General features: G+C 39.1%; 1 protein-coding gene across 3 annotated transcripts in view; it reads right to left on the reverse strand.

The window, feature by feature from the left end:
* Positions 1-275: 275 nt before the first annotated feature.
* The window catches only part of BRMS1L (BRMS1 like transcriptional repressor), a 48,857-nt gene continuing 26,659 nt past the window's right edge, over positions 276-22,473 (reverse strand). Inside the window, exons 6-11 of one of the 3 annotated variants that reach the window (XR_005598244.1) lie at positions 22,115-22,198; positions 17,487-17,551; positions 15,362-15,401; positions 11,468-11,594; positions 5,588-5,766; positions 276-655 (exon numbers count right to left, since the gene is read on the reverse strand). Coding sequence is in view for 2 of the 3 variants with exons in the window: in XM_039537967.1 (XP_039393901.1) it covers positions 5,643-5,766; positions 11,468-11,594; positions 15,362-15,401; positions 17,487-17,551; positions 22,115-22,198 (440 nt within the window). In the remaining variant the exon portion in view is untranslated. Of the gene's footprint in view, positions 656-4,215; positions 5,767-6,128; positions 6,173-11,467; positions 11,595-15,361; positions 15,402-17,486; positions 17,552-22,114; positions 22,199-22,473 lie in introns of those variants that run through there. The other 2 variants (XM_039537968.1, XM_039537967.1) reach the window with 2 other exon arrangements.

Here is a 22,473-nt window from a genome sequence, read left to right on the forward strand (position 1 = left end):
TGGTTGTGTGTTCTATAATTAGATTTCACCAACCCAGTAACAAATGTGAACTGCTGAAGCACTATCACAGTCTTATCATGGAGTCACAGGCAGTCCCCATTGGCATTCCAGTCTATCTTGCCACCCTTTGCTATACACCAAAGATCACAAAATATTCAGGTTGCTCCCAGTCTCAAGAGACCACTCACTTACCCCAGGTCTCCGTGTACCTTAAATCTCTCAGCAAAGATCACAATCTTGTAATAAATTTTTAGTTAGTTTATTAACTAGGGAAAAAATTAATTACAAGGTTTACAGCAGGCAAGCATATACAGAAATGAGAGTCTATGGTTTTAAAAGGTGACAGCGCTGTAGTAATCGGTCAGCTCTGAATGTCTTTCAGGGCTAACACAGGTGGATTCTGGAGATCTTTCCTCCTGGTTCATAGCTGCTGTGGACCTGAAAGACTCCAGATAGCAAAAGAGATGAAAAAAATGTCAGCTACTTTTATTTCCTTCGAGAATTCAAGCTGATGAGACGAGCCCTTTTGCACGTAGCCTCTTTGTGGGTGTGAAGGGGAAAATAAAGTCTTTGTACAGTGATGTCCCACAATGGCCCATTTACTTTTGACAGGACTTCTTGATGGTTAGAAGAGAATTCCTCCTGACTGGGTTAACTGTTTCAGAGCAAACATTTTTTACAGTTATAAAGCAAAAAATTATATTACCTTATAGCATGTGATAAAGATGTTATAACTGAGATTAATGAAAGCAGCAACTTACAAGCATTTCATAAAGTTTAAACACTAAACACATTGTTAATAAAGTTCAAGACCCATCTTAACTATACCAACACAGGTGAAACAGACTGGTTTCCAGCAGTGAATTTGTCAGTGCTAAGCTGAGGCCTAAAGCCTTGGCAAGAGCTGGCACCTAGTCTGCCAGCATCACAATTACTCCTTCATTATAGTGTTTCAACCAGTTGTGCACTCATCTTATAGTAATTTCATCTAGACCCCATTTCCCTAGTTTGCTTATGACAAAGTCATGTGGGATTGCATCAAAAGCCTTACTAAATTCAAGACGACATGACTACTGCTTCCCCTTATCCACTAGGACAGTAACACTGTCAAAGAAGAAAGTTAGGTTGGTTTGGCATGATTTATTCTTGACAAAATCATGTTGTCTATTCCTTATAACACTGTTAATCCTCTAGATTGGTTAAAAATTCATTCCAATATCTCCAGGTATCAAAGTTAGGCTGACTGGTCTTTAAGTTTCCCAGGTCCTGTTTGTCCCCCTTTTTAAAGATAAGCAAACATAGTACCTTTCTCTCATCCTCTGGGAACTCACCCTCTCCCCATGAGTTCTCAAAGAACTGCTAACTGTTCCAAAGTTGAGTCATATAATTCCTTAAGTATCCTAGGATGAATTTCATCAGGCCTTGCCAACTTGAATACTTCTAATTTATCTAAATATTCTTTAACCTCTAATTGTGTTGAGCATCTGGTCACCATTAACCTTATTACCAAAGACTGAAGCAAAATAGGCATTAAACACCTCAGCCGCCTTCTTGGCATTTACTATTAGCTGTCCTTCCCCACTAAGTAGAGGACCTACACTTTTCTTCATCTTTCTTGTGTTCCTAATGTATTTAAAGAACCTCCAATTGTCTTTTATGTCCCTTGCTAGGTGTATCACATTTTATGCTTTATCCTTTCTCATTTTGTCCCTACATGGTTATACTATTCTTTTGTATTCCTCAGCAGTTCATCCATGTTCCCACATTTTGTGGGATTCCTTTTTGATTTTCAGGTCATTAAAGAGCTCTTGATGGAGCAATATTGGCCTCTTCCTATCTTTCCTTTACATTGGAATAGTTGGCAATTACGCCTTTAATATGGTCTCCTTGAGAAACTGCCCATTTCCCTGTACTCCTTTTCCCCTTAGATTTTCTTTCCAGGAACCTTACATAGGTTCTGAGTTTGTTAAAGTCTGTTTCGAAGTATATTGTCCTTATTCTGCTGCTCTCACTCCTTCCTTTCTTTAGAATCATGAAACCTGGCATTTCATGATCAGTTTCACTCAAATTGCCTTCTGCCTTCAGATTGGCAACTTATTCCTCCCTGTTGGTCAGAGTCAAATCTAAAGTGGCTCTCTCCAGGTTACTTCCTCAACTTTCTGAAACAAAAAGTTGTACCCAGTACATTCAAAGATATTGTGTTGTTAGATTATTTTTCTAACAGATGTCTGGATAGGTAGAGTCCCCCATTACTACCAGCTCATGTGTTTTGGATATTTGTTATTTGTTCTAAAAATACCTCATCCATCTCCTCTTCCTGATTTGGTGGTTTATAGTAGACCCCTCCCTTTTATGCAGCTTAGTCAAGTCCCTATAAAGTTCTGTATGTTCTCTGCATTTGACTAAGTAATTGAGTCTACAAATTTTGCCACAGTACAGCTCCCTCCTTTTTCCTGATCACTAATAAATAGGGAGCACTAGCCAAACAAATCAACTCCTCTTGAAGTTTCAGCTTTTCTCTGGCAACCGTTATCCATGTTTACTCCATGGACTTCTCTTTTCTTCTGAGCATTCAGGAGTAAAATAATTTTGAGAAAATATAAAGGAATTCTGCATTGAAATTAATGGGAAAAGCACTGGACTTGGAATGTCAATTTTAAAAATTCCAAGTTAAAAATAAGTAGTTAACTTGTATCTAATGCAAAAAAGTTCAGAATCTTAGCCTCTTACTTGCCAGGCAAAGCAAAGAGGTGCTTACTCTAAGTAGGTCTACACTGCAGCTGGGAGGTGTGATTGCCAGAACAAGTAGAAAGCTTCATGCTAGCACTGCTTGAGGTAGTGCACTAAAAACAGCAGAATAGACTGTGCTGCACAGATGGCAATTTGAGCTAGTCACCCATCCCCAAGCCTGGCCAACTCCCTGGGTTTGAGCTTAGGTAGCTAGTCTGAGCCACCACCCAAGCCCAACATCCACATTGCTATTTTTAAGCATGCTAGCTCGAGCAGAGCTAGTGCAAGTCTGTCTACTTGTGCCAGGAATCTCACCTCCCAGCTACAGTGCAGACAGTCTTTAAATGATTTATTGAGTAAATCAGGCAAGTCAAAAAGTAAGCAATGTGCTTTTTAAACCCTTCTTTCAGTAAGGACTTCTAATTTCCTCCCCAGCCCCCAAACTCAATTCTGTCCCATTCATATCAGCTGCAGACAGGCATTACTTTGTACCCAGGGCTGACACTTGTGCTACACTACAAAATTTAAGGGCAGCAATTGTGCTATCTGAACTGGGGTTGAACACAGCTTAGCTGCAAATGCTAAGCAAGCCCTTATTTGTCCACATAGCATCTGAACAGTGTTAAAGGGTTAGTTGACAATACATTTGTTAGTGCAGAGCAGGTCTGGAGAGTGTAATACTGGCTTGTTACCAGTAGCAAGGGAGAGCATGGAGACAAAGCAGCAAATACTGAGCTTGTGTACAAAGACACTACTCTCAAGATACATGCCCAATATAAACTAAGATTCCCCTGCACATCTATTCTAGACTGTAAACTATTTTCCACAGTCCTTAAGTTTGCTTTACGCTCATTCCCCTTTCTTGCAGGCAAAAGTGTATATTAATGTTACTGTGGCCAGCTGTTAAAAATGCTTGAGTAATCCATAGTGTCCATATTACAGTAATGCCCACATTTACTTCTCCAAACCTAAATTAATAAAAGTTGCACATGTACACACTTAGATAGCATTTGAGTAACTTGTGCAGTTCCTTCAAAGATTTTGAAAAAACTAAGAAAGTTAACTTTCAAATTAACAAGTGTATATTTCTACAATTTTCTAAGCAAACCTTGTTTAGTACATGCGTATGACTTATACTTCTATAGGGTTTAAGCTTTCACATATTATAAAGACATGGGGGTAAAGAAGCCAGAAAGACAGAGACTTGTATTACATCTCTGGTTATATAAGTCCATACATATACTGGAATATGGACTTCTATATTTTAGTTTATTGCAAAGATATTGGATTTTAAAGTGATTTTCCAGTCAAATATCTGTATTCACCTTTTTAGGTTCTGTGGAAGACAAACATTTCTAGGCAGCATTAAAAACTACAATATTTTTAAGCTCTCTTTAGAATTAAAGATCTGCAACTTTCAAGGAAAAATAAAAAAAGGAGTAACTATACAAAGTGTCCACTATCACAGATCATTTATACCCTACGTTAAAAAATACAAATATTTTATTACAATTTTTTTTATCAAACTGTGTACATACAGTAAGTACTGTCAAAAGCCAACACATCAATTGTTATTTTATGTACAGTTGGCTAATGTTAATGTGACATGCAGTTTATCCTGAGGAATGCTTTTCTATCACTGTAAAGGTCCAATATTTTAGAGACTTTTGGCAACAGTCACATAGTTACCACCCTGCACCAGCAAGGACATTTCAGAGGTAAAGCAGTTAAGTATTATGTAGGGCAAAAGAGAGTTTTGCATTGCCATGATCAACTTAAGCAAATGCATGTTTTCCTTGCTCCAAGATGAGTCGTCATAATGGACAGTAAAGTGCACACAACCACCAGGAAAAACTTATTTTTCCTCCATTCCCACCTGTTATTCTACATGCTCCAAACAGGTACTATAACATTAAGGATTTCAGACTCTGCCCCTGATGTCCTGAAATATAACCTCTGTGCAAGCTTAACTTTCTAAACTGCATGAAACAATTCCATTAAGAAAAGAGTAAAATATGGGAAATTTGGAAAGATGGCACATGGTGAGCAGGTCACTGTTAATTTGTCCCAGAGATACCATTTCTGAGGGTACATTTTACTTTTGACAAAAAGTGTTTGTTTCATAAGACTATAGATCAGACAAGTACAGCATGCAATATAATACTTTGTTATTTACCATTTACATGGTAATATTGCCAGGCACTCATGCCCTCTGTGGACCACATAGCACTGCCTCTACCTGTAGTGTAACTAATTTTACATTGCCTTTGCTAGTGACGTTCTTGCATAACTTAGAAAAGAAAGCCACCAACATTTTAAATTTATAATGGGGTACCAGAAAGTGCTTCTCATAAATGTCTTAATATTGACTTTATTTTGTTACAAGTGGCATGGTAAACCTTATAAAAACGTCAGAACTGTCCAGGGTCTCAAGTTTAAAAAATTCTATTCACTTTGGATAAAAGAATATGTAAGTCATTAGACTATTCAGAAGCAACATTTGTGCAGATTAACTTACACTCACAAGACAAACATGACAATTCACTTAATATATGAAGTGAACTGCTGGTAAAAAATAATTGCACAGTTACCACACAATCTAGTCACAAATAATAAAAGCAAATGTTTTGCATTTTACAAATATTTTTAAATCAGAAGTTCAGCCATTATCTGTGAAGGCATACTTCATATCTTAGGCACTGGACCCAGCTTAGAGGTAAAATGTCTTGGTCAACATGATTAAGAGTCATCACCATTCAAGGACATCCATATGAAGTTTACATACAGTACTACAAATACATCAGATACTGCCATAAATTTAATGGGAATACAAAACATTATTAAATACATCTTTCACCTCATGGCACATCAAGCATGTTAACACCACTTGTTACACATCTGATTAGTAATGGTCAATTGTGGTTATGTTTTATTGAATATTTTCCTTTCTGTAACTGAGAAATATACAGTTTGGATTTACTTCCATCAGGCCTCTTAAACCACACTTCATCATGGTTAATTGTTGTAATTATGGCACTGAAAAGAAAAAAATAGAATTTAGAAACAAATGATCTTATCAGCCAAAGGATCAGCCTCACAAGTAGAGTGCTCTTTTGGAATACTAAATATTTGCATTAAGAAGTACTAGGCCCAGCTACTGCCTCCTTCCTGATTATGTTGATATTTTTAACAGAATTCTGTAGCTGACACAAAAGATACATGGACATATCTAGGAACACTATATCTTCACTAATAATTTTTCATCCCAGCATCTCTTGAATGTAATAAAAATGATAGTTCTAATGAATCTCAAACATTTAATTTGGTTAAACAAAGCATTCATCTTCCCTTTTAATGTACAGAGTCTATAGTAAAAATAGAAGTTTGTCTCATAGTACCCATTGAGAAGACCTTATCAATACACCAATCTGAAGAGAGCTTCCTGGAAAAAAAAAATGAACAGGTCAAATGAAATTGCTCTCCAGCAAAAAGAAAGTTAGGGAGAACTTGTATTTCACTGTTAGCCACTACACACGTAAAGTAAAAACTGAATTGTTTGGCTAATTGAACTTTTTTTACATGGATTACTTACTTAAACATTAATGCAAACACTTCTGGAGTTGTTTTTCCTCATTGTTCCTTACTAGAAAGCAGTTTCAAGGCACAGGCCATACTTTACTTTGGACCACCTCATTTAAGGATTAAAATATAAATATAATTTGACACTTGATTGCTAGTGGTGTGCCAGTTCAGTCATTATTACTTTGACACTCAGCTGAAGAGAATTCACAGAATCATGAAAATGTAGGAATGGACAGGACCTCCAGAGGATATCTAGTCCATCTCCCTGAACAGCATCAGGACCAAATATACCTAAACCATCTCCGATGGAGGGGTCTAACCTGTTCTTAGACAATGCCAAAGATGGGAATTGTACAACTTCCCTAGGTAACAATTTCAGTACTTAGATCTTTATATTTAGCAAGTTTTTCCCCCCCAATATCTAACATAAATCTCCCTTGCTGCAGAGTAAGACCATTACTTCTTGTCCTACCTTCAGTGGACCTGGAGAAAAATTGGTCACCATCCTCTCTATAACAGTCGTTAACATATATGAAGACTATCATCAGGTCATGTCCCCTCCCCCACCCGCAGTCTTCTCTCTCAAGACTAAACATGCCCATTTTTAAAAAAAACTTTTCCTCATGTGTCACATTTTCTAAACCTTTTCTCATTTTTCTTGCTGCCCTATGGATTCCCCCCAATTTGTCCACATCTTTCTTAAAGGGCAACATTCAGTAGCACACTCAGTACTCTAGCTGAGGGCTCAGTACTGAGTAAAGTTGGACAATTACCTCCCATGTCTTACATATGACACTCCTGTTAATACACTCCAGAATGATATTAGCCTTTTTCACAACTGCATAACATTTTTTACTCAATTTGTGATCCACCATAACCCCCAGATCCTTTTCTGCAGTACTACTGCCTAGCCAGTTATTCCCCATTTTATATATTTATACATTTGCTTTTCCCTTCTTAAGTGAAGGACTTTGCACTTATCTTTACTGAATTTCATCTTGTTGATTTCAGAGCAAGTCTCTAATTTGCCAAGGTAGTTCTAATCCTCTCCTCCAAAGTGTTTGAAAGTCCCCACAGTGACATCACCCACAAATTCTATAAGTACACTCTCCATTATCCAAGTAATTAATGAAAATATTGACTAGTACTGGACCCAGGATAGACCTTCTGCCACTATACTTGTCCTCCCGGTTTGAAAGCTAACTATTGTTAACTACTCTGAGTATGGTTTTTCAACCAGTTGTGCATGCACTTGATAGTAATTTTATCTAGACCACATTTTCCTAGTTTGCTTATGCCAATGTCATGTGGGACTGTGTCAAAAGCTTTACTTAAAAAATCAAATCAATCAAGGTAAGTGTCCACTGTCTCCCCCTTATCTACTAGGCCAGTAATCCAGTCAAAGGAGGTATTAGGCTGGTTTGGCATGATTTGTTCTTGATAAATCCTAGAAGATCATAGATGACAAGTAATAGCCAACAAGGGCCTTAAAAATGTATTCTCTAATAATTCACTCTAGTATCTTTTCAGGTATTCAAGTCCGGCTGACTGGTCAATAAATGCTTCTGGTCCTCTTGGTTTCTCTTTTTAAAGACTCTTTTCCAGTCCTTCTGGACCTCGCCCATCCTCCATGAGTTCTCAAAAGATATTCTCTATATTATATTAAAATTGCAACAGTTTACTCAGCCTTGAAATAACTAATATATATTAGAGGATCATGTAGTACTTGGATATTTGCAGTGTACAAATTACATAGTTTAAAGCTGTGGTAACAATAGACAACCTCAAAGTAAGAGCTATTTATTTACACAACTCACATTACAGTCCATATCAGATCTCCAGATTATCTCAATATTGTAAATTTAACATACTCTTAATCGTTGCTGAATGGCATAGCTGCTCTGATGTAGCAGGATCCAGTGCAGGATGTAGCATGTCAATCAAATTTATGAAAGCCATGCTCTATGCATGAATGTTTGAACACATTTACCTGTGTGATCCTGTCCAAAACTTTAACAAAAGTCTTCAAACTCAATGCAAGGCAAAATGGGAAAGGGCAAGTGATTTCCACAGATTTGTTTCATGACGGTTAATGTAAGTGCTAAAATAAACAATGTATAATTGTATCCAAATTCTTTCTTGCTTCAGCTCTAAACAGTTTTTTTTTTTTTAAACTCCCTGTTCAAATGTTTTCCCTGATAAGAGTAACAGAGAATCAGCAGATACAGTTGACTTCAATTACTATTGTCCAATTCAGATGGATTCCTCCATTACAGAAAAGTAGTTTCTCACACAAACCTGTGTGGCTTTGCATATATTGGATCAAACTCCACCCTAAATTTAGTTGTATCATTCCATTGATGCTGACGGTTGTTGAAGTTTGAATGTGGAAATTTAGCTGTGAATACATGTATCTATATACTGGGCAGAGGGTCACATTTATCTACATTTTCAATGTATTGCTTAAAATTCACTGAAATTTGAAAGGTCCTACAGATTCCACATAATTTGTACTTTAATCCACATTTAACAAAGATTCTAGTCTCGGAATAGTTAAGAGGTTCATGTTCTAAACAGAGCTCCAACTTTTCAGAACATCAGACATTTGAAAGCAAGGACCCATGATTTACCATTGGTTTAATGCAGTTGTCAATAAGTCTGGAAATATTCAGGTAAGATTCCATTTAAAACTGGGTCAAAACTTGATCTAAACTTAATCCCCTTGATCCAAACACACTGAGGAAAGAGTTTCAGAATCTGGTAACAAGTTTCGGGGCTTCAATCTATATGGTAAAATCCTGGCCCCATTTAATTCCCATTAACTACAATGGAGCCAGGACTTCACTCATAGTTCAAAATCTATCACATCTCTGCCCTCTTACATAGAAACTGTCATACCAGATCAGACCAATGTTCAATCTAGTCCACTGTCCTGACTGATGTCAGTGCCAAGTCCTGTCTTGCCTCTATCAAGTACTAGAAACTACAAAGAGAACATTTACAGAATTTTCACTCCCAGGTTTTTAATCAGACTTTTTCCTGAGGTGGAGCAGCTTGTGACAGGATTCATTGGAGAAAAAATAGGGGCAAGCATTTGACATTTTCAATGGCTTTTTAATTAATGTATTACACAAATTTAGGATGTGGGCTCAGATTTCATTTTTATAAACAAAGTCAGATAGCCTGATGTCCCCTCTTGTATGTGGATTTGAAGCCATAGAAAAATACAGATGGAAAGTCTAAGGGAATAGAGTATTTTAAGTGTGGTATATTTAGTGGGTTAAGATATGGAGTTTTGTTTATATTCATGTTTTAGGTAGGGCTGTGAAGTGATTAAAAAATTAATTGCGATTAAACACGCTGTTAAACAACAAAAGAATACCATTTATTTTCAATATTTTTGATGTATTAATTTCAATTACAACACAGAATACAAAGTGTACAGTGCTCACTTTTTTATTACAAATATTTGCACTGTAAAAACAACAAAAAAATTATTTTTCAATTCACCTCATACAAGTACAGTAGTGCAATCTCTATTATGAAATTGTGTACAAAAACACCTGCATTCAAAAATAAAACAATGTAAAACTTTGGAGCCTACAAGTCCACTCAGTCCTACTTCTTGGTCAGCCAATCACTCAGACAAACAAGGTTGGTTACAATTTGCAGGAGATAATGCTGCCTGCGTCTTTTTTTACAAGGTCACCTGAAAGTGAGAACAAGCGTTTGCATGGCACTGTTGCAGCTGGCGTTGCAAGGTATTTACGTGCCAGATTTGCTAAAGTTCATATGTCCCTTCATGCTTCAACCACCATTCTAGAGCACATGCTTCCATGCTGATGATGGGTTCTGCTTGATAACGATCCAAAGTGGTACGGACTGTTCATTTTCATCAACTGAGTCAGATTTCACCAGCAGAAGGTTGATTTTCTTTTTTGGTGGTTTGGGTTCTGTAGTTTCCGCATCAAAGTGTTGCTCTTTTAAGACGTCTAAAAGCATGCTCCACACCTCATCCCTCTCAGATTTTGGACAGCACTTCAGATTCTTAAACCTTGGGTCAAGTGCTGTACCTATTTTTAGAAATCTCACATCAATACCTTCTTTGAGTTTTGTCAAATCTGCTGTGAAAGTATTCTTAAAACAAACATGTGCTAGGTCATCATCCTAGACTGATATATTTCATGTTATAGGGAAGAATGTGGGTAAAACAGAGCAGGAGACATACAATTCTCCCCCCAAGGAGTACAGTCACAAATTTAAATTGACACTTTTTTTAACGAGCATCATCAGCATAGAAGCATGTCCTCTGGAATGGTGGCCAAAGCATACAGATGTTTAACATATCTGGCAAATACTTTGCAACACCGGCTATAAAAGTGCCATGCAAATGCCTCACTTTCAGGTGACATTGTCAACAAGAAGCAGGCAGCAGTATCTCCCCTCAATGTAAATAAACTTGTTTGTCTTAGTGATTGGCTGAACAAGAAGTAGGACTGAGTGGACTTGTAGGCTCCAAAGTTTTACAGTTTTGTTTTTGACTGCAGTTATGGTAACCAAAAAAATAAAATAAAAAAATCTGCCTTTGTAAGTTACACTTTCATGATAAAGAGATTGCACTTCAGTACTTGTATGAGGTGAATTGAAAAATACTATTCTTTATCATTTTTACAGTGCATATATTTGTAATAAAAAAAACAACAATATAAAATGAGCACTGTGCACTTTGTATTGTGTTGTAATTGAAATCAATATTGAAAATGTAGAAAAACATCCAAAAATATTTATTAAATTTCAATTGGTATTCTATTGTTATAAGTATGATTAATCGAGATTAATTTTGTTTATTGTGATTGTTTTGAGTTAATTGCGTGAATTAACTGTGATTGACAGCCCTAGATTTAGGCTATTATTTCAAATTTTAAGTATTTTAAATATTAAGATAACTAAGCCTCTACACTTATATCATTTGGTACTTATGCTGGCGGAAGGCAAAAATAGGTATCTACAAGACAGCAGCTCGTTATCTTTTAAGATAGAAAATATTGATAAGTAACTAACATGGCAACAGCTGACTGAAATTGTAAGGTTGGGCTTTCCATTCACTGTATAATGTATGCTATTGTAAACGGGAGTAGGCTATAATGACCTTTACCTTGTAGGGCACTCATCTTTCTTATCAATACATATTGTCTGTCCACGTCCATACCACTCTCCATCATAATAGAGTCTTCCTTCTTCAGACCTAGCACTGTGCAGATGCTTTTCCAATTTGACAGGTGCTAAAATGATCAACAGAAATATTTATTACTGACCATGCAGATATTAAAGTCAGGTTTATAAATTTATTTTCAAATATTTAGCATATATGCATGTGCTGATGTAGTTAAGTGTTAGTTATAAAAAAGGGCACTGCTACCTTGCGCAACAATCAAACTAAAATCTAAGATAGTTAAGAGACGAGATGCTTTTTTCGTTTATCTCCTCATGTAGTGGGGTCCATTAAAAACTCCATTTTCAGGTAAAATTGACATTAACCACAGTATCTGCAGCATTCCTATACCAATAATGTGAAAGTTTGCAAACACCATAGTAACTGTGGTATATGTGGCAAGTCTAAGTATCAACCATTGATCAAATTTCTTCCTCTTTCTCCCCACCCCACACCTCTCCTCCCCAATACAATTGTGTCAGTGTACTAGGTCATTAACCACAATACCCCACGAGAAATTTGTCACTAAATAAAGCAACACCTACTTGCTTCCTCTTCTCTTGTTCCCCAACCATTTCCTCCCCGTTGCTTCCCTTTCTACCTAACTTGGGCATCTAAGGTGAATATCACCTTGGTATCCAAACATTGTCCCCTTCCTCTCTCCCAAATTCTACTCTTCACTGACTCAGAGCAGCAGAGCATAGTGAAATGGATAAGCTCTGCTTAACTTCAATTAGCTGCTGCATGCAGAGCAGCTGGGGGAGGTAGAAGCCAGAGAAAAAGCATTAATATGCTGCACTGACATGTATCAAGCCAATCCAATCTGTTTCTCTACAAGTCTACTCCTTCTACTGGTATTCTTCCACCATTTAAGTATTAACTTTGACTTTAAAAACATTTCACCATAATGAAAAATAACTATTTCATACAAATATATGTAAGAAAGTCAGACTGTCAGTGGAGAGAGCAACCCTATTGCAAAGCACAGAGCACAACAGTGCCTCAACCAAGGCCTGAGAGATAGAAAGCAGCTTAGGGTATGTCTACAATGCAGCAAACACAAAGAGAGACACAGCATTGAGTCTCAGAGTCCAGATCAACTGACTAGGGCTCGTGTAGCAGGGCTAAAAACAGCCGTCTCAGAGACTAGGCCCCAGACCGAGCAGGAGTATCTACATTGCTGTTTGCAGCCCCATAGTGCAGGGCCGCCCAGAGGATTCAGGGGGCCTGGGGCAAAGCAATTTCAGGGGCCCCTTTCATAAAAAAAAGTTGCAATACTATAGAATATTATAGTCTCGTCGGGGCCCCTGCAGGACCCGGGGCAAATTGCCCCACTTGCCACCCCAGGAAAAATAAACATTTAAAAACCTTCCACATCTCAGCAATTTTGAGAAAACTTCTTTTCAAGTCACCTTTACAAGGTATCACTGGTTCTCAGCATCAGCTAGTGCTAAAAAGGCACTAAAGCTCATTAAAAGGGTTGGACAAATATTTTCCATCAAAACTTTTTTGGATCGAAAACTAGGGGTTTTTAAAAAGCAGGAAAAAAAATCACGGACAATGTCTGCTTTCCTTCAAAATTTTTTGTGGTTTTTTTTAATTGAAAAGATGAAATTAGTCTGCCAAAACCTGAACATGATTTGGGGTTTCAGAAGTGTGTGGCCAAATATTTGCTGCTTGCTGTGTTTGATTGTTTAAAGAAACAATAAAAAAATTCTGCTTAAAAAAATCCAAAACTTTTGAACCACCTCAGCTTGTGACCAAATGCCTGAGCCCATCCAGACAGAGATTATTCTAGGTTTCTGATACTCTGCTGGCTTCCTTGACTCATCTCTGTCTCCATAACTTTGGGTTCATTTAGGTTAGAACGTAAGAACAGCCATACTGGGTCAGACCAAAGGTCCATCCAGCCCAGTATCCTGTCTACAGACAGCGGCCAATGCCAGGTGCCCCAGAGGGAGTGAATCTAACAGGTAATGATCAAGTGATCTCTCTCCTGCCATCCATCTCCACCCTCAGACAAACAGCGGCTAGGGACACCATTCCTTACCTATCCTGGCTAATAGCCATTAATGGACTTAACCTCCATGCATTTATCTGTTTCCTAGAGACTGGCTCCATGGGGTCCCTCACAAACTGGAGACGGTTACTGTGGGTTTGTCTGTAGTATAGACTATGTACATATTCCACGGACTGAGCATTTGAGCTTATTCCAGAATCTGGGATGAGCCTATGTTGTGAAAACTGAAATGCTCAAAATAGCACATGCATGTGAATGAACACAGGATGCTAAAATTAAATTAACCCAAGGGGTCTCAAACTGGGGGTTAGGACCCCTCAAGGGGTCACGAGGTTATTACTGGGGTTGTGAGCTGTCAGCCTCCACCTCAAACCCTGCTTTGCCTCCAGCATTTATAATAGTGTTAAATATATAAAAATTGTTTTTAATTTATAAGGGGGGGGGGACGGTCACACTCAGAGGTCTGCTATGTGAAAGGGGTCACCAGCACAAAAGTTTGAGAATGACTGAATTAACCCCTCTGGGAATGCAGGGGAGGAGGGTCTCCCTTGGTAGAGCTGGGAAGGAGGCAGGTGGAGTAGGATATTGCTCTTCTCACGTGATCCCTCCCCCATGGCTGTGTTGGCTCTATCACTGTTAATCTAAAGTGGCTAATTTTAAATGAGACTACCCTCCCCTGACATGAATCTCCCTATGGCATTGAAATTAAATGTAGACTATAATTTGGCATTTGAGAAGTGAAAGGGATGGTAGCCCTAAGGGAAAAGATAACAGCTTGGCTCTTTGTGTTAAATAGCTGTCTGCAAGCCTCAAACTGCTGAATGAGCTTTAGGGTAGGGAAGGGTGTGCCTCCCCAAACAGCCTGGCCCTGCCCCCTATCTGACCCCCACCCACTTCCTGCCCCCCAACTTCTCCCCTCAGAATCCCTGATCCATCCTGCTCCTTGTCCCCTGACTGCCCCTCAACCACCACCCCGGGACCCCACCCCACACAACCTCCCCCTGCTCCCTGTCCCCTGACTGCCCCGACCCCTATCCACCCCCCCCGCCGAGTCCTGACAGACCCCCAGAACGTCCACGATCCAACCCCCCTTTCCCCGTCTCCTAACTGCCCCCCTGAACCTCTGCCCCCTCCCTGTCCCCAGGACTCCCTGCCCCTTATCCAACCCCCCTGGCCCTGGCCCCCTTACCATGCCACTTACCCCTGCCTCCCCCATCTCCCGGAGCCTCAGCACGCCACGTCCACAAGTGGCCCTGGACAGCACTGCAGCAGCATGGCTCCAGTGGGACCTGAGCTTGCAGCCCTGCCACCTTACCATGCGGCTCCAAGCAGGAGGAGCTCAGACCCCGCCCCCTTACCACACGGCTCCAAGTGGGGGAGGAGCTCAGGCCCCGCCCAAGCCGGGCCACTTTAGCTCTGTCCAGGGCCGCTCCTGGATGCGGCACGCTGAGGCGCCGGGCAATAGGGGAAGGCGGAGGCAGGAGGGAGCCTCTAACATTCTTGTGGGGGCCCCAGCGGGGCCCGGGGCAAATTGCCCCACTTGCCCCCCCTCCTCCCCCCGGTGGCCCTGCCATGGTGCAAGCCTGAGTCAGCTGACCAGAGCTCTAAGACTCACTGCCATGTTTGTTTTTTTTCTTTTTGAAGTGCAGACATATCCTTAAAGCCCTCTGGTTTCCTTTCCCCTCCTCAACCACTGCAGTCCCTGTTGTGTCTGATAAATCTCTGTTCTGTCCAGATGAAATCTATGCTGTTGTGCTTAATGAGTTTTATCTTATGAAACCAGAATGTATTAAGCAGTGAGGGTTTTTATTACTTACGTTCTGGCTTTACTCTGTGTGGCCCAAGCGTAGCCATTGCCTTGAAGTACAAAAAAGGAAAAAAGAAAAAGCTAAGAAAGCTTACTTGTTGAACATTTATTAAAAAATGCCTTAAGAAAAGTTATACTGCAGCGCAGCTCTTTAATAGATTAGCATTTACATATAAATGTTTAAATGCTTGTTCTAAAAAAAAAAAAAAATCCAAGTATTTTATAACATTAAACACCACTGATTAGCTGAATAAAAGCATGCAGAGAAACAGAACCATTATCTGCTTTAATGGGCTTGGTTTTAAATAACTCAGGAGCAATTCTTTATACAATATTTTATAGTTGGTGTTACATCTCTCTGCAGAGTGCCAACCAAACCCAAAATAGCACAAAACATTCTTAGTTCAGCTTACAATCAACAGCTGCCAGATAAAGATTTTGGAAAATGACAAGCTCACTCAAAAGCTATAGAAACAAGCCTCTGCCTAGCTTACAGTTGTATCCAAGTACATTCTATGGCTGTGTGTATAATAATCCGTTTTACTTACTCTCGGCCATACTTAAGAGCTACTAGGGTGAAATTGTGTCTATGGTCACATATTTGTTCAGCATGATTCCTGCTGTAGTTTAAGTAAAGCAGTTTCCAACTTTATGTGCTGGACCCTCAATTGTGATGGATTTGCCCATGTTCCCTTGTACCATTCAGGAGCACAGTGGACATTTCTGCTTTGTTCACCTTCTTGCACATGTTTATCTCCTACCCACACCCACCTTCAGTGTCTTTTCTGTATATTTCTCAGCTGTATATTTTTCTATTTTCCTTCCTCTCCTCTAGTGCCAAAGAAGAGGAGGAAGACAGGTTGGTTTTCAAGTAGCCATCCAGTTTTATGTGCAGTCTAGAGAATGTTTACAGTCAGGAAGAGAGGTGGATGCAATGTCATGCAGGTGTCTCTGTCCTGATTCTCTCCTCTAGCCCATCTCCCCTTGAACTAGTTTGGTGTTCCACAAGATGGGAAATACTGCTTATACACCCTGCTGACTAGCTGGTTCTAGGTTTTATTAGGTCCCGGGACATTATGGCAGAAAGGTGGTTTTCTAGCCACTGGGGAGTTACAGTCAGGTTAGACCAGTGGTTCTCAACCTATTTAACACTGTGAGCTGTATATGGGGCCCACAATGTGTTGTGTGGGCCACATCTAATACTACATCTATGCCCTGAGGATGTCACATGGGCTGCAACTCTGTGCTGATTGGGTTGCGAGCAGCCCACAGGCTGCAGGTTGAGAACCACTGGGTTGGGACTCTAGCCGCACCACCTGACCAACATCTATGTCATAATGAAATATGTGGTGACAGAGCAAAATAAACTGAATTTACTATCAAATTAAACAAACTACCATATTTATTCATTCATTTTCACAATTAAAAAATGTTTTTGAAATTTTTTAAAAAGCTGCTGCAGATTTTCCAGCATACTGTACCAAAAGTAAAACAGAATTTAGGTCCAGCTTGTTGTAGAGTAAACCAGGCCTTCAATATGGCATTCCCCATTTTACAGATTAGGAACTGAGGTGAAAAGGCTACGGGTATGCCTACAGTGCAACAACGACAACACATACCCACCCTGCAGCAGCAAGTCTCAGATTCAGCTGACTTGGACTCACAGACTGGGGCTAAACATAGCAGTGTAGACGTTCCCACTTGGGCCGGAGCCTGAGCTCTGAAACCCAGCAAGGACGGGTGGGTCTCAGAACCCAGGCACCAGCCCAAGCAGGAATGTCTACCCTGCTATTTTTAGGCCCCGACAGACAGCTCCACAAGCCCAAGTCAGTTGACCCAGGATATGAGACTCACTGCTGCAAGGTTCTCCGTCCTCCATCCTATTCCATTCTTTGCTATGAAGACATACCCTAAGAGACATGGCCAAGGGCAAACTATGCAGTATCAGAGCTAAGTTTAGAACGCACATCACTCTGTTCCCTTGCTATAACTATCAGACTTCCTTGCAAAAATACTATTTAGCAATATTTATGCTCTCGATTATTTTAATGGAAGCTTGCCTATATATCTGTAAAATGTATGAGAACAGGGCAACAACACAGGCAACAAAATTGACATTCATCCTCCAATCATACCTTCCTTATTGTTGTCCAATCTTCAAGTATATCGAGGTCCTGTAACATATAAACTATATAGGGACGTTGAAAAGTTAAGGGAATCGCTTTTTACAGTGAAATTCGCATAAAAGGTCTATAATCTTCATAATTTGAAATGACTTAGTGACTCTATTCTGCAATTGCTCCACACACAGAATTCCAAATGAAGTGAAAGAGCACTGCAAAAATTAGGTCTTGAGAGCCACACAGTGCACAAGTGTCACTTAAGTTTCCTAGAAGCTATCATATTTACAATTACATTAAGGTTGTTATTGCAGAACACCACAGGGATACAAAACTACAACAGACATTACATACCCATTCTGTACTTGACAAACACCAAAACAATTCTTGTTTCTTGTACTCCAAACAAAATAAATCAATCCTGGCAGCTTATTTTTCTACAATACTGAAATCAAGCATCTAAATTAACATCTTCAGTGCAGTTTCTTAGTGACTCTAAATCCTATACTATTACGTGGAAAAAATGTTAAGGTTGAGAAATCAAGCATCTGAAAGACTGGAAATACTGAGTCAAAAAAGTTCGAAAGCTCTACCTTAAAATATCAACTCTGTACCACAAGTTGTTAATTACTACAATATACACAAATACAAAACAGAATTTTATACACACTACTTTACAATAGTCTTCAGATCTGTCTTGTTTTTTCAACCTCAGCAAGCTCTATAACACAAGGCAAGTTTGAAAAAGTTGATAAATTATGAAGGTTTAAAGTTAAATCGCCCTGACTTTAAAAAACACATTAGTTTTGAAGCAGATTGAAAAACTGGAAGAAAAAGTTTAAGTTGTTGAAATTAAACATTCATTACTAATCAACACTTAAAAAAAATTATTTTGTAGTTCTCGTGATTTCAAGTCAAGTTCAAAGACTATGTATTGTAACGTACTGAAAGACTAAGAAATTCCAGTATGCATTACATATTCTGTTAGACAAATTTAACCATACTTTAAGAAATAAGAACAAGACAGCAAATTAACATGGATCTCTGTCTGTAAAAATAAGTAAGATCTGCCAGTGTATCTTGTAATTTGAAGCTATTTGGCTTGACACCTCCAGCACACAGCCATCCTGCGCATGAATACTTGGAAATTTATACCCCCTAATTCCTTTTAGCAATTTCTGTATTAGAAGACCAGACGATAGGGTTACATCCAAACACCTGAATAACCACCACTTAAATTTCTGGCACTAGCTAAAAGCATCTCCACTAAGCTGAATTTATGATAATGCCATCTTAACCAAGTAACATTCGTTATTATCCACTGTCATTACGACAGGTCATCTTTCTGGGAAATATTCCAATAAAGCAGCAGTCTTGATGTGGTGTGTCCCAATTAGAGACACGCAAAATGAAATAGACAGTGATAGACTTTAAAAAAGAAAGCCACAACTTTAACTTCATTTTTATTTTAAATTTTAATAGGGGGACCTAAACACTTCAAATATCATGTGTTTTGAGTTTGATGTGATATTAAATGGCCTCCAAACCAATAAATAAATAAATATATATTTAGGGTTGATCCCCTTAGGCCTAACTCCTAGGATTCAGCCCACCTTTGAATTCTCTCATCCTCCACTGCAAGGGGGAAGTGAGGGTGCACCTGAAGGGTACCTCAGTTTGCAAAGACTTTAGACCTCCTCCCCTTCCTCCAGGCTAAGAGGGTCTACCAATCATTTCCTGGGTTTTGTGTTTACTTCTGGAAGCTGGCTCCTTTGAGCCTCTCACCTGCACTGGACATCAGCTGTAAAACGGTGACAAAGTTATGAATTCACAGCTTTTGAATCTTGTCCTTACTCCTTATTAACCTAAAGCCTGCACACATTAGCAACCCTGACCTCCGGAATTTAAAATACGCAATCAAAAAAGTGATAAACATAGAGCTCTTAAGCCTTAACAATTAGACCACAGTCAATAAAACAAGGTAAAGAATACTCAAGATATGGGAGTTAAATTGCACAAGCTACAGAACATAGTACAAGAAAAGGTCAACAAGTAAGTTACTTTCTGCATAGTGCAACTCCCTTTCAAAAAGCTACCTGGAGAGGGGCATCTTTTGTCTAAGTTTTACCCTATTTTTACTCCACAGTTGAACATTCCATCATCTAATCTCAACCACAATGTCATATTAAGCATCCTCTCTCCCCCCCTACTGCCAAATTCTGTCATTGTGTCACTGGTAGTAGAAGTGTGTTTGGCACTGTACAAAACAAATACAAATCTTTGCCTCTGAAGGCTCCACCTCTGACATCTCCGCAAAAAAAGACAACCTTCTACCTCTAAAGCAAAGTCCAGATGTTGGCCAATTTACCTCAATTACTGCAATCTTTTTCTCTAGTTTTCCTGCTTCTGACAGGACTACTTTTCAGCCCTCAAAAATACTATTGATCATGTCAGTCTTCAAATTGCTTCTCTACTATTCACAAATTCAAGTTTCTAATCTTCACCTTCAGAACACTAACTACAACTCCACCTACATTCATTTCATCTTCCTTTTACCTACATCTCCAAAGCCATCGTCCAGAATCATTCATTTCATCCTCCATCACCTGAGCATATATCATGCCATCCTTACGCTGTTAACTCCTTACTTATCCTCGTGTCCTGGGAAGGTATCATTTTTATTCAAATGTATCAATTCCTTAAACTTCTGAAGCATATCAATATTGGATTTTAGGCCTGGTCTACACTAAGGGGGGGCGGGCGGGGGAGGTCGAACTAAGGTACGCGACTTCAGCTACGCGAATAGCGTAGCTGAAGTCGAAGTACCTTAGTTCGGGCTACTCACCCGTCCAGACACCGCGGGAACGAAGTCCGCGGCTCCCCCGTCGACTCCGCCACCGCCATTCGCGGTGGTGGAGTTCCGGACAGGCTCCCGTCGACTCCGGAGTTCAAACTATCGCGTCTAGATTAGACGCGATAGTTCGAACTCCGAGAAGTCGAACGCCGCCCGTCGACCCGGCAGGTAAGTGTAGACCTACCCTTAGTGGCTTAACATTATCAGAAAAATGGTTCTACATTTCTTGGAGATTATGTATCCATTGTCACATCATCTTGCGTAGCATGTGCATGGAACTGTATTTTTTTTTAAATTAAAGACTGCAAACTCCTTGGAGTGAGAATCATGTGTTTCTCCATGCACCAAGCATAATGACACCACTTACTAGACATATCAAATAATGCTTTACTATCTTACCAGAAAAAGTTTAGGGTGAGTTTTTAAAAGACTAGAATTTGGGATTAAATCCCTCTTATTTTAAAAAGATCACTGTCAAAGGCCAGTAGAATTAGTTTCCAAATTTTATCTAATTTAGAGTATTCTCTGTGCCTTCTCGCTTACTTTCCCCTAAACTTCCCTTGAGTCCTCTCCCTTCACTCCCAAATTGTTCTGTAAGCATGTTTAGAATATGCTTTTCCTCTCTTTTTGGCCTATGTTACTCTCACTGTTATGATTGCTACTATGTAACAACTTCCTTCCTCTGTTTTTGCTGCCTGGAGCTGATGCCATGGATCAGTGTATTGAAACAAAGTCACAGCAGAAACCTGGCTGACATGTTCAAGAATTCAATTGTTTCTATTTTTGGAAGTGAAAAATTAGATGGAATTAAAAACAGTCACTTTTGCAATTACTTAACAGTGAAACTAGTATTTTGAAAACAGTGATCTTAATCTGGATTTTCAAGGTCACAAAAGGTGACCTTTCAACTAGATTTCCACCACCACAATTAGAACACAATCTGTCTGCCAAGAACAGCAGTAAGAAAGTATTTATTAAGCATTCCTCTAGAGCTGAGCTATCTTTTTCAATGAGAGGCTATCAGCAGCCTAGCAGCTACTAGGAGATAAGAGATTGTTATGGGAAAATTAATACACCAATTATGTACCCAAAAAATAGACAAAGGACAAATACTTGCATATTTGAGTGCCATTTATTCAATATTCAGACAAGATAGTCACCTGCAAAAAAAACCCAGCACACCTGTCCAATTCTTTTGAAATATTAACATTTGATATACATGCTTGGTCTGTTAAATGTGTATTCAGAGATTTCACTGTATTTAATAAAAAAACACTGGAAGTGGCATGTCATGGACATCATAATCATGCTCACTCTGATATGGTAGGAACTTGTTAAATACAGCTATATGACAGAGGAATAGCTCAGTGGTTTGAGCATTGGCCTGCTAAACCCAGAGTTGTGAGTTCAATCCTTGAGGAGGCCATTTAGGGATCTGGGGCAAAACAAATCTGTCAGAGATAGTGCTTGGCCCTGCTGTGAAGGCAGCGGACTGGACGCAATGACCTTTCAAGGTCGCTTCCAGTTCTATAATATAGGTATATCCCCATGTTAAAAAAAAAAAAATACCACTGGATAATGTCCCTCTAAAGAAAAGTTCACTGTTGTAAATTGTTTTGTTACGGATATTTACATGGCAAGGATTTGCAAGCCTGTTAAGACTTCCTAAATATATTTTAAAAAATTATATATAGTCTTCCTTAAGCAGACAATATGACAGGAGAACATGTGGTAAGAAGGATGTAAACCACAAAATGCTGCACAGACAAGAATGATAGAAAAAGGATATCTGATATGACAACAGGTTTCTTTTTATCTGGACTAAATGGATCCTTCCTTTTTTTCCTGGACTGTAGTTCATCATTCCATAACTCTGGAAAAAAGCATAATAAGAGTGCTACAATTACATTAATGAATTTGATGTTTAACTCTTCTACAGTAAAAAAAATTGTCTGACAAGGATATAAATCAGATTCTGATATATGCTCTTTGTGAGAAGAATGGCAATTGTCACATTTTAATGTACTATATTTTGTAGGCCTTAATTTTATCTGTCTGCCAAAATTAACAGATTCTCACCATAGTAGACAAGGCATGGTGACATCTGCTCTAACAGCAGATTGTATCTACTTTAAGTTCATTGAGGCT

This window comes from Mauremys reevesii, linkage group 4, assembly GCF_016161935.1.
Source record: "Mauremys reevesii isolate NIE-2019 linkage group 4, ASM1616193v1, whole genome shotgun sequence".
Taxonomy (NCBI): Eukaryota; Metazoa; Chordata; order Testudines; family Geoemydidae; genus Mauremys; species Mauremys reevesii.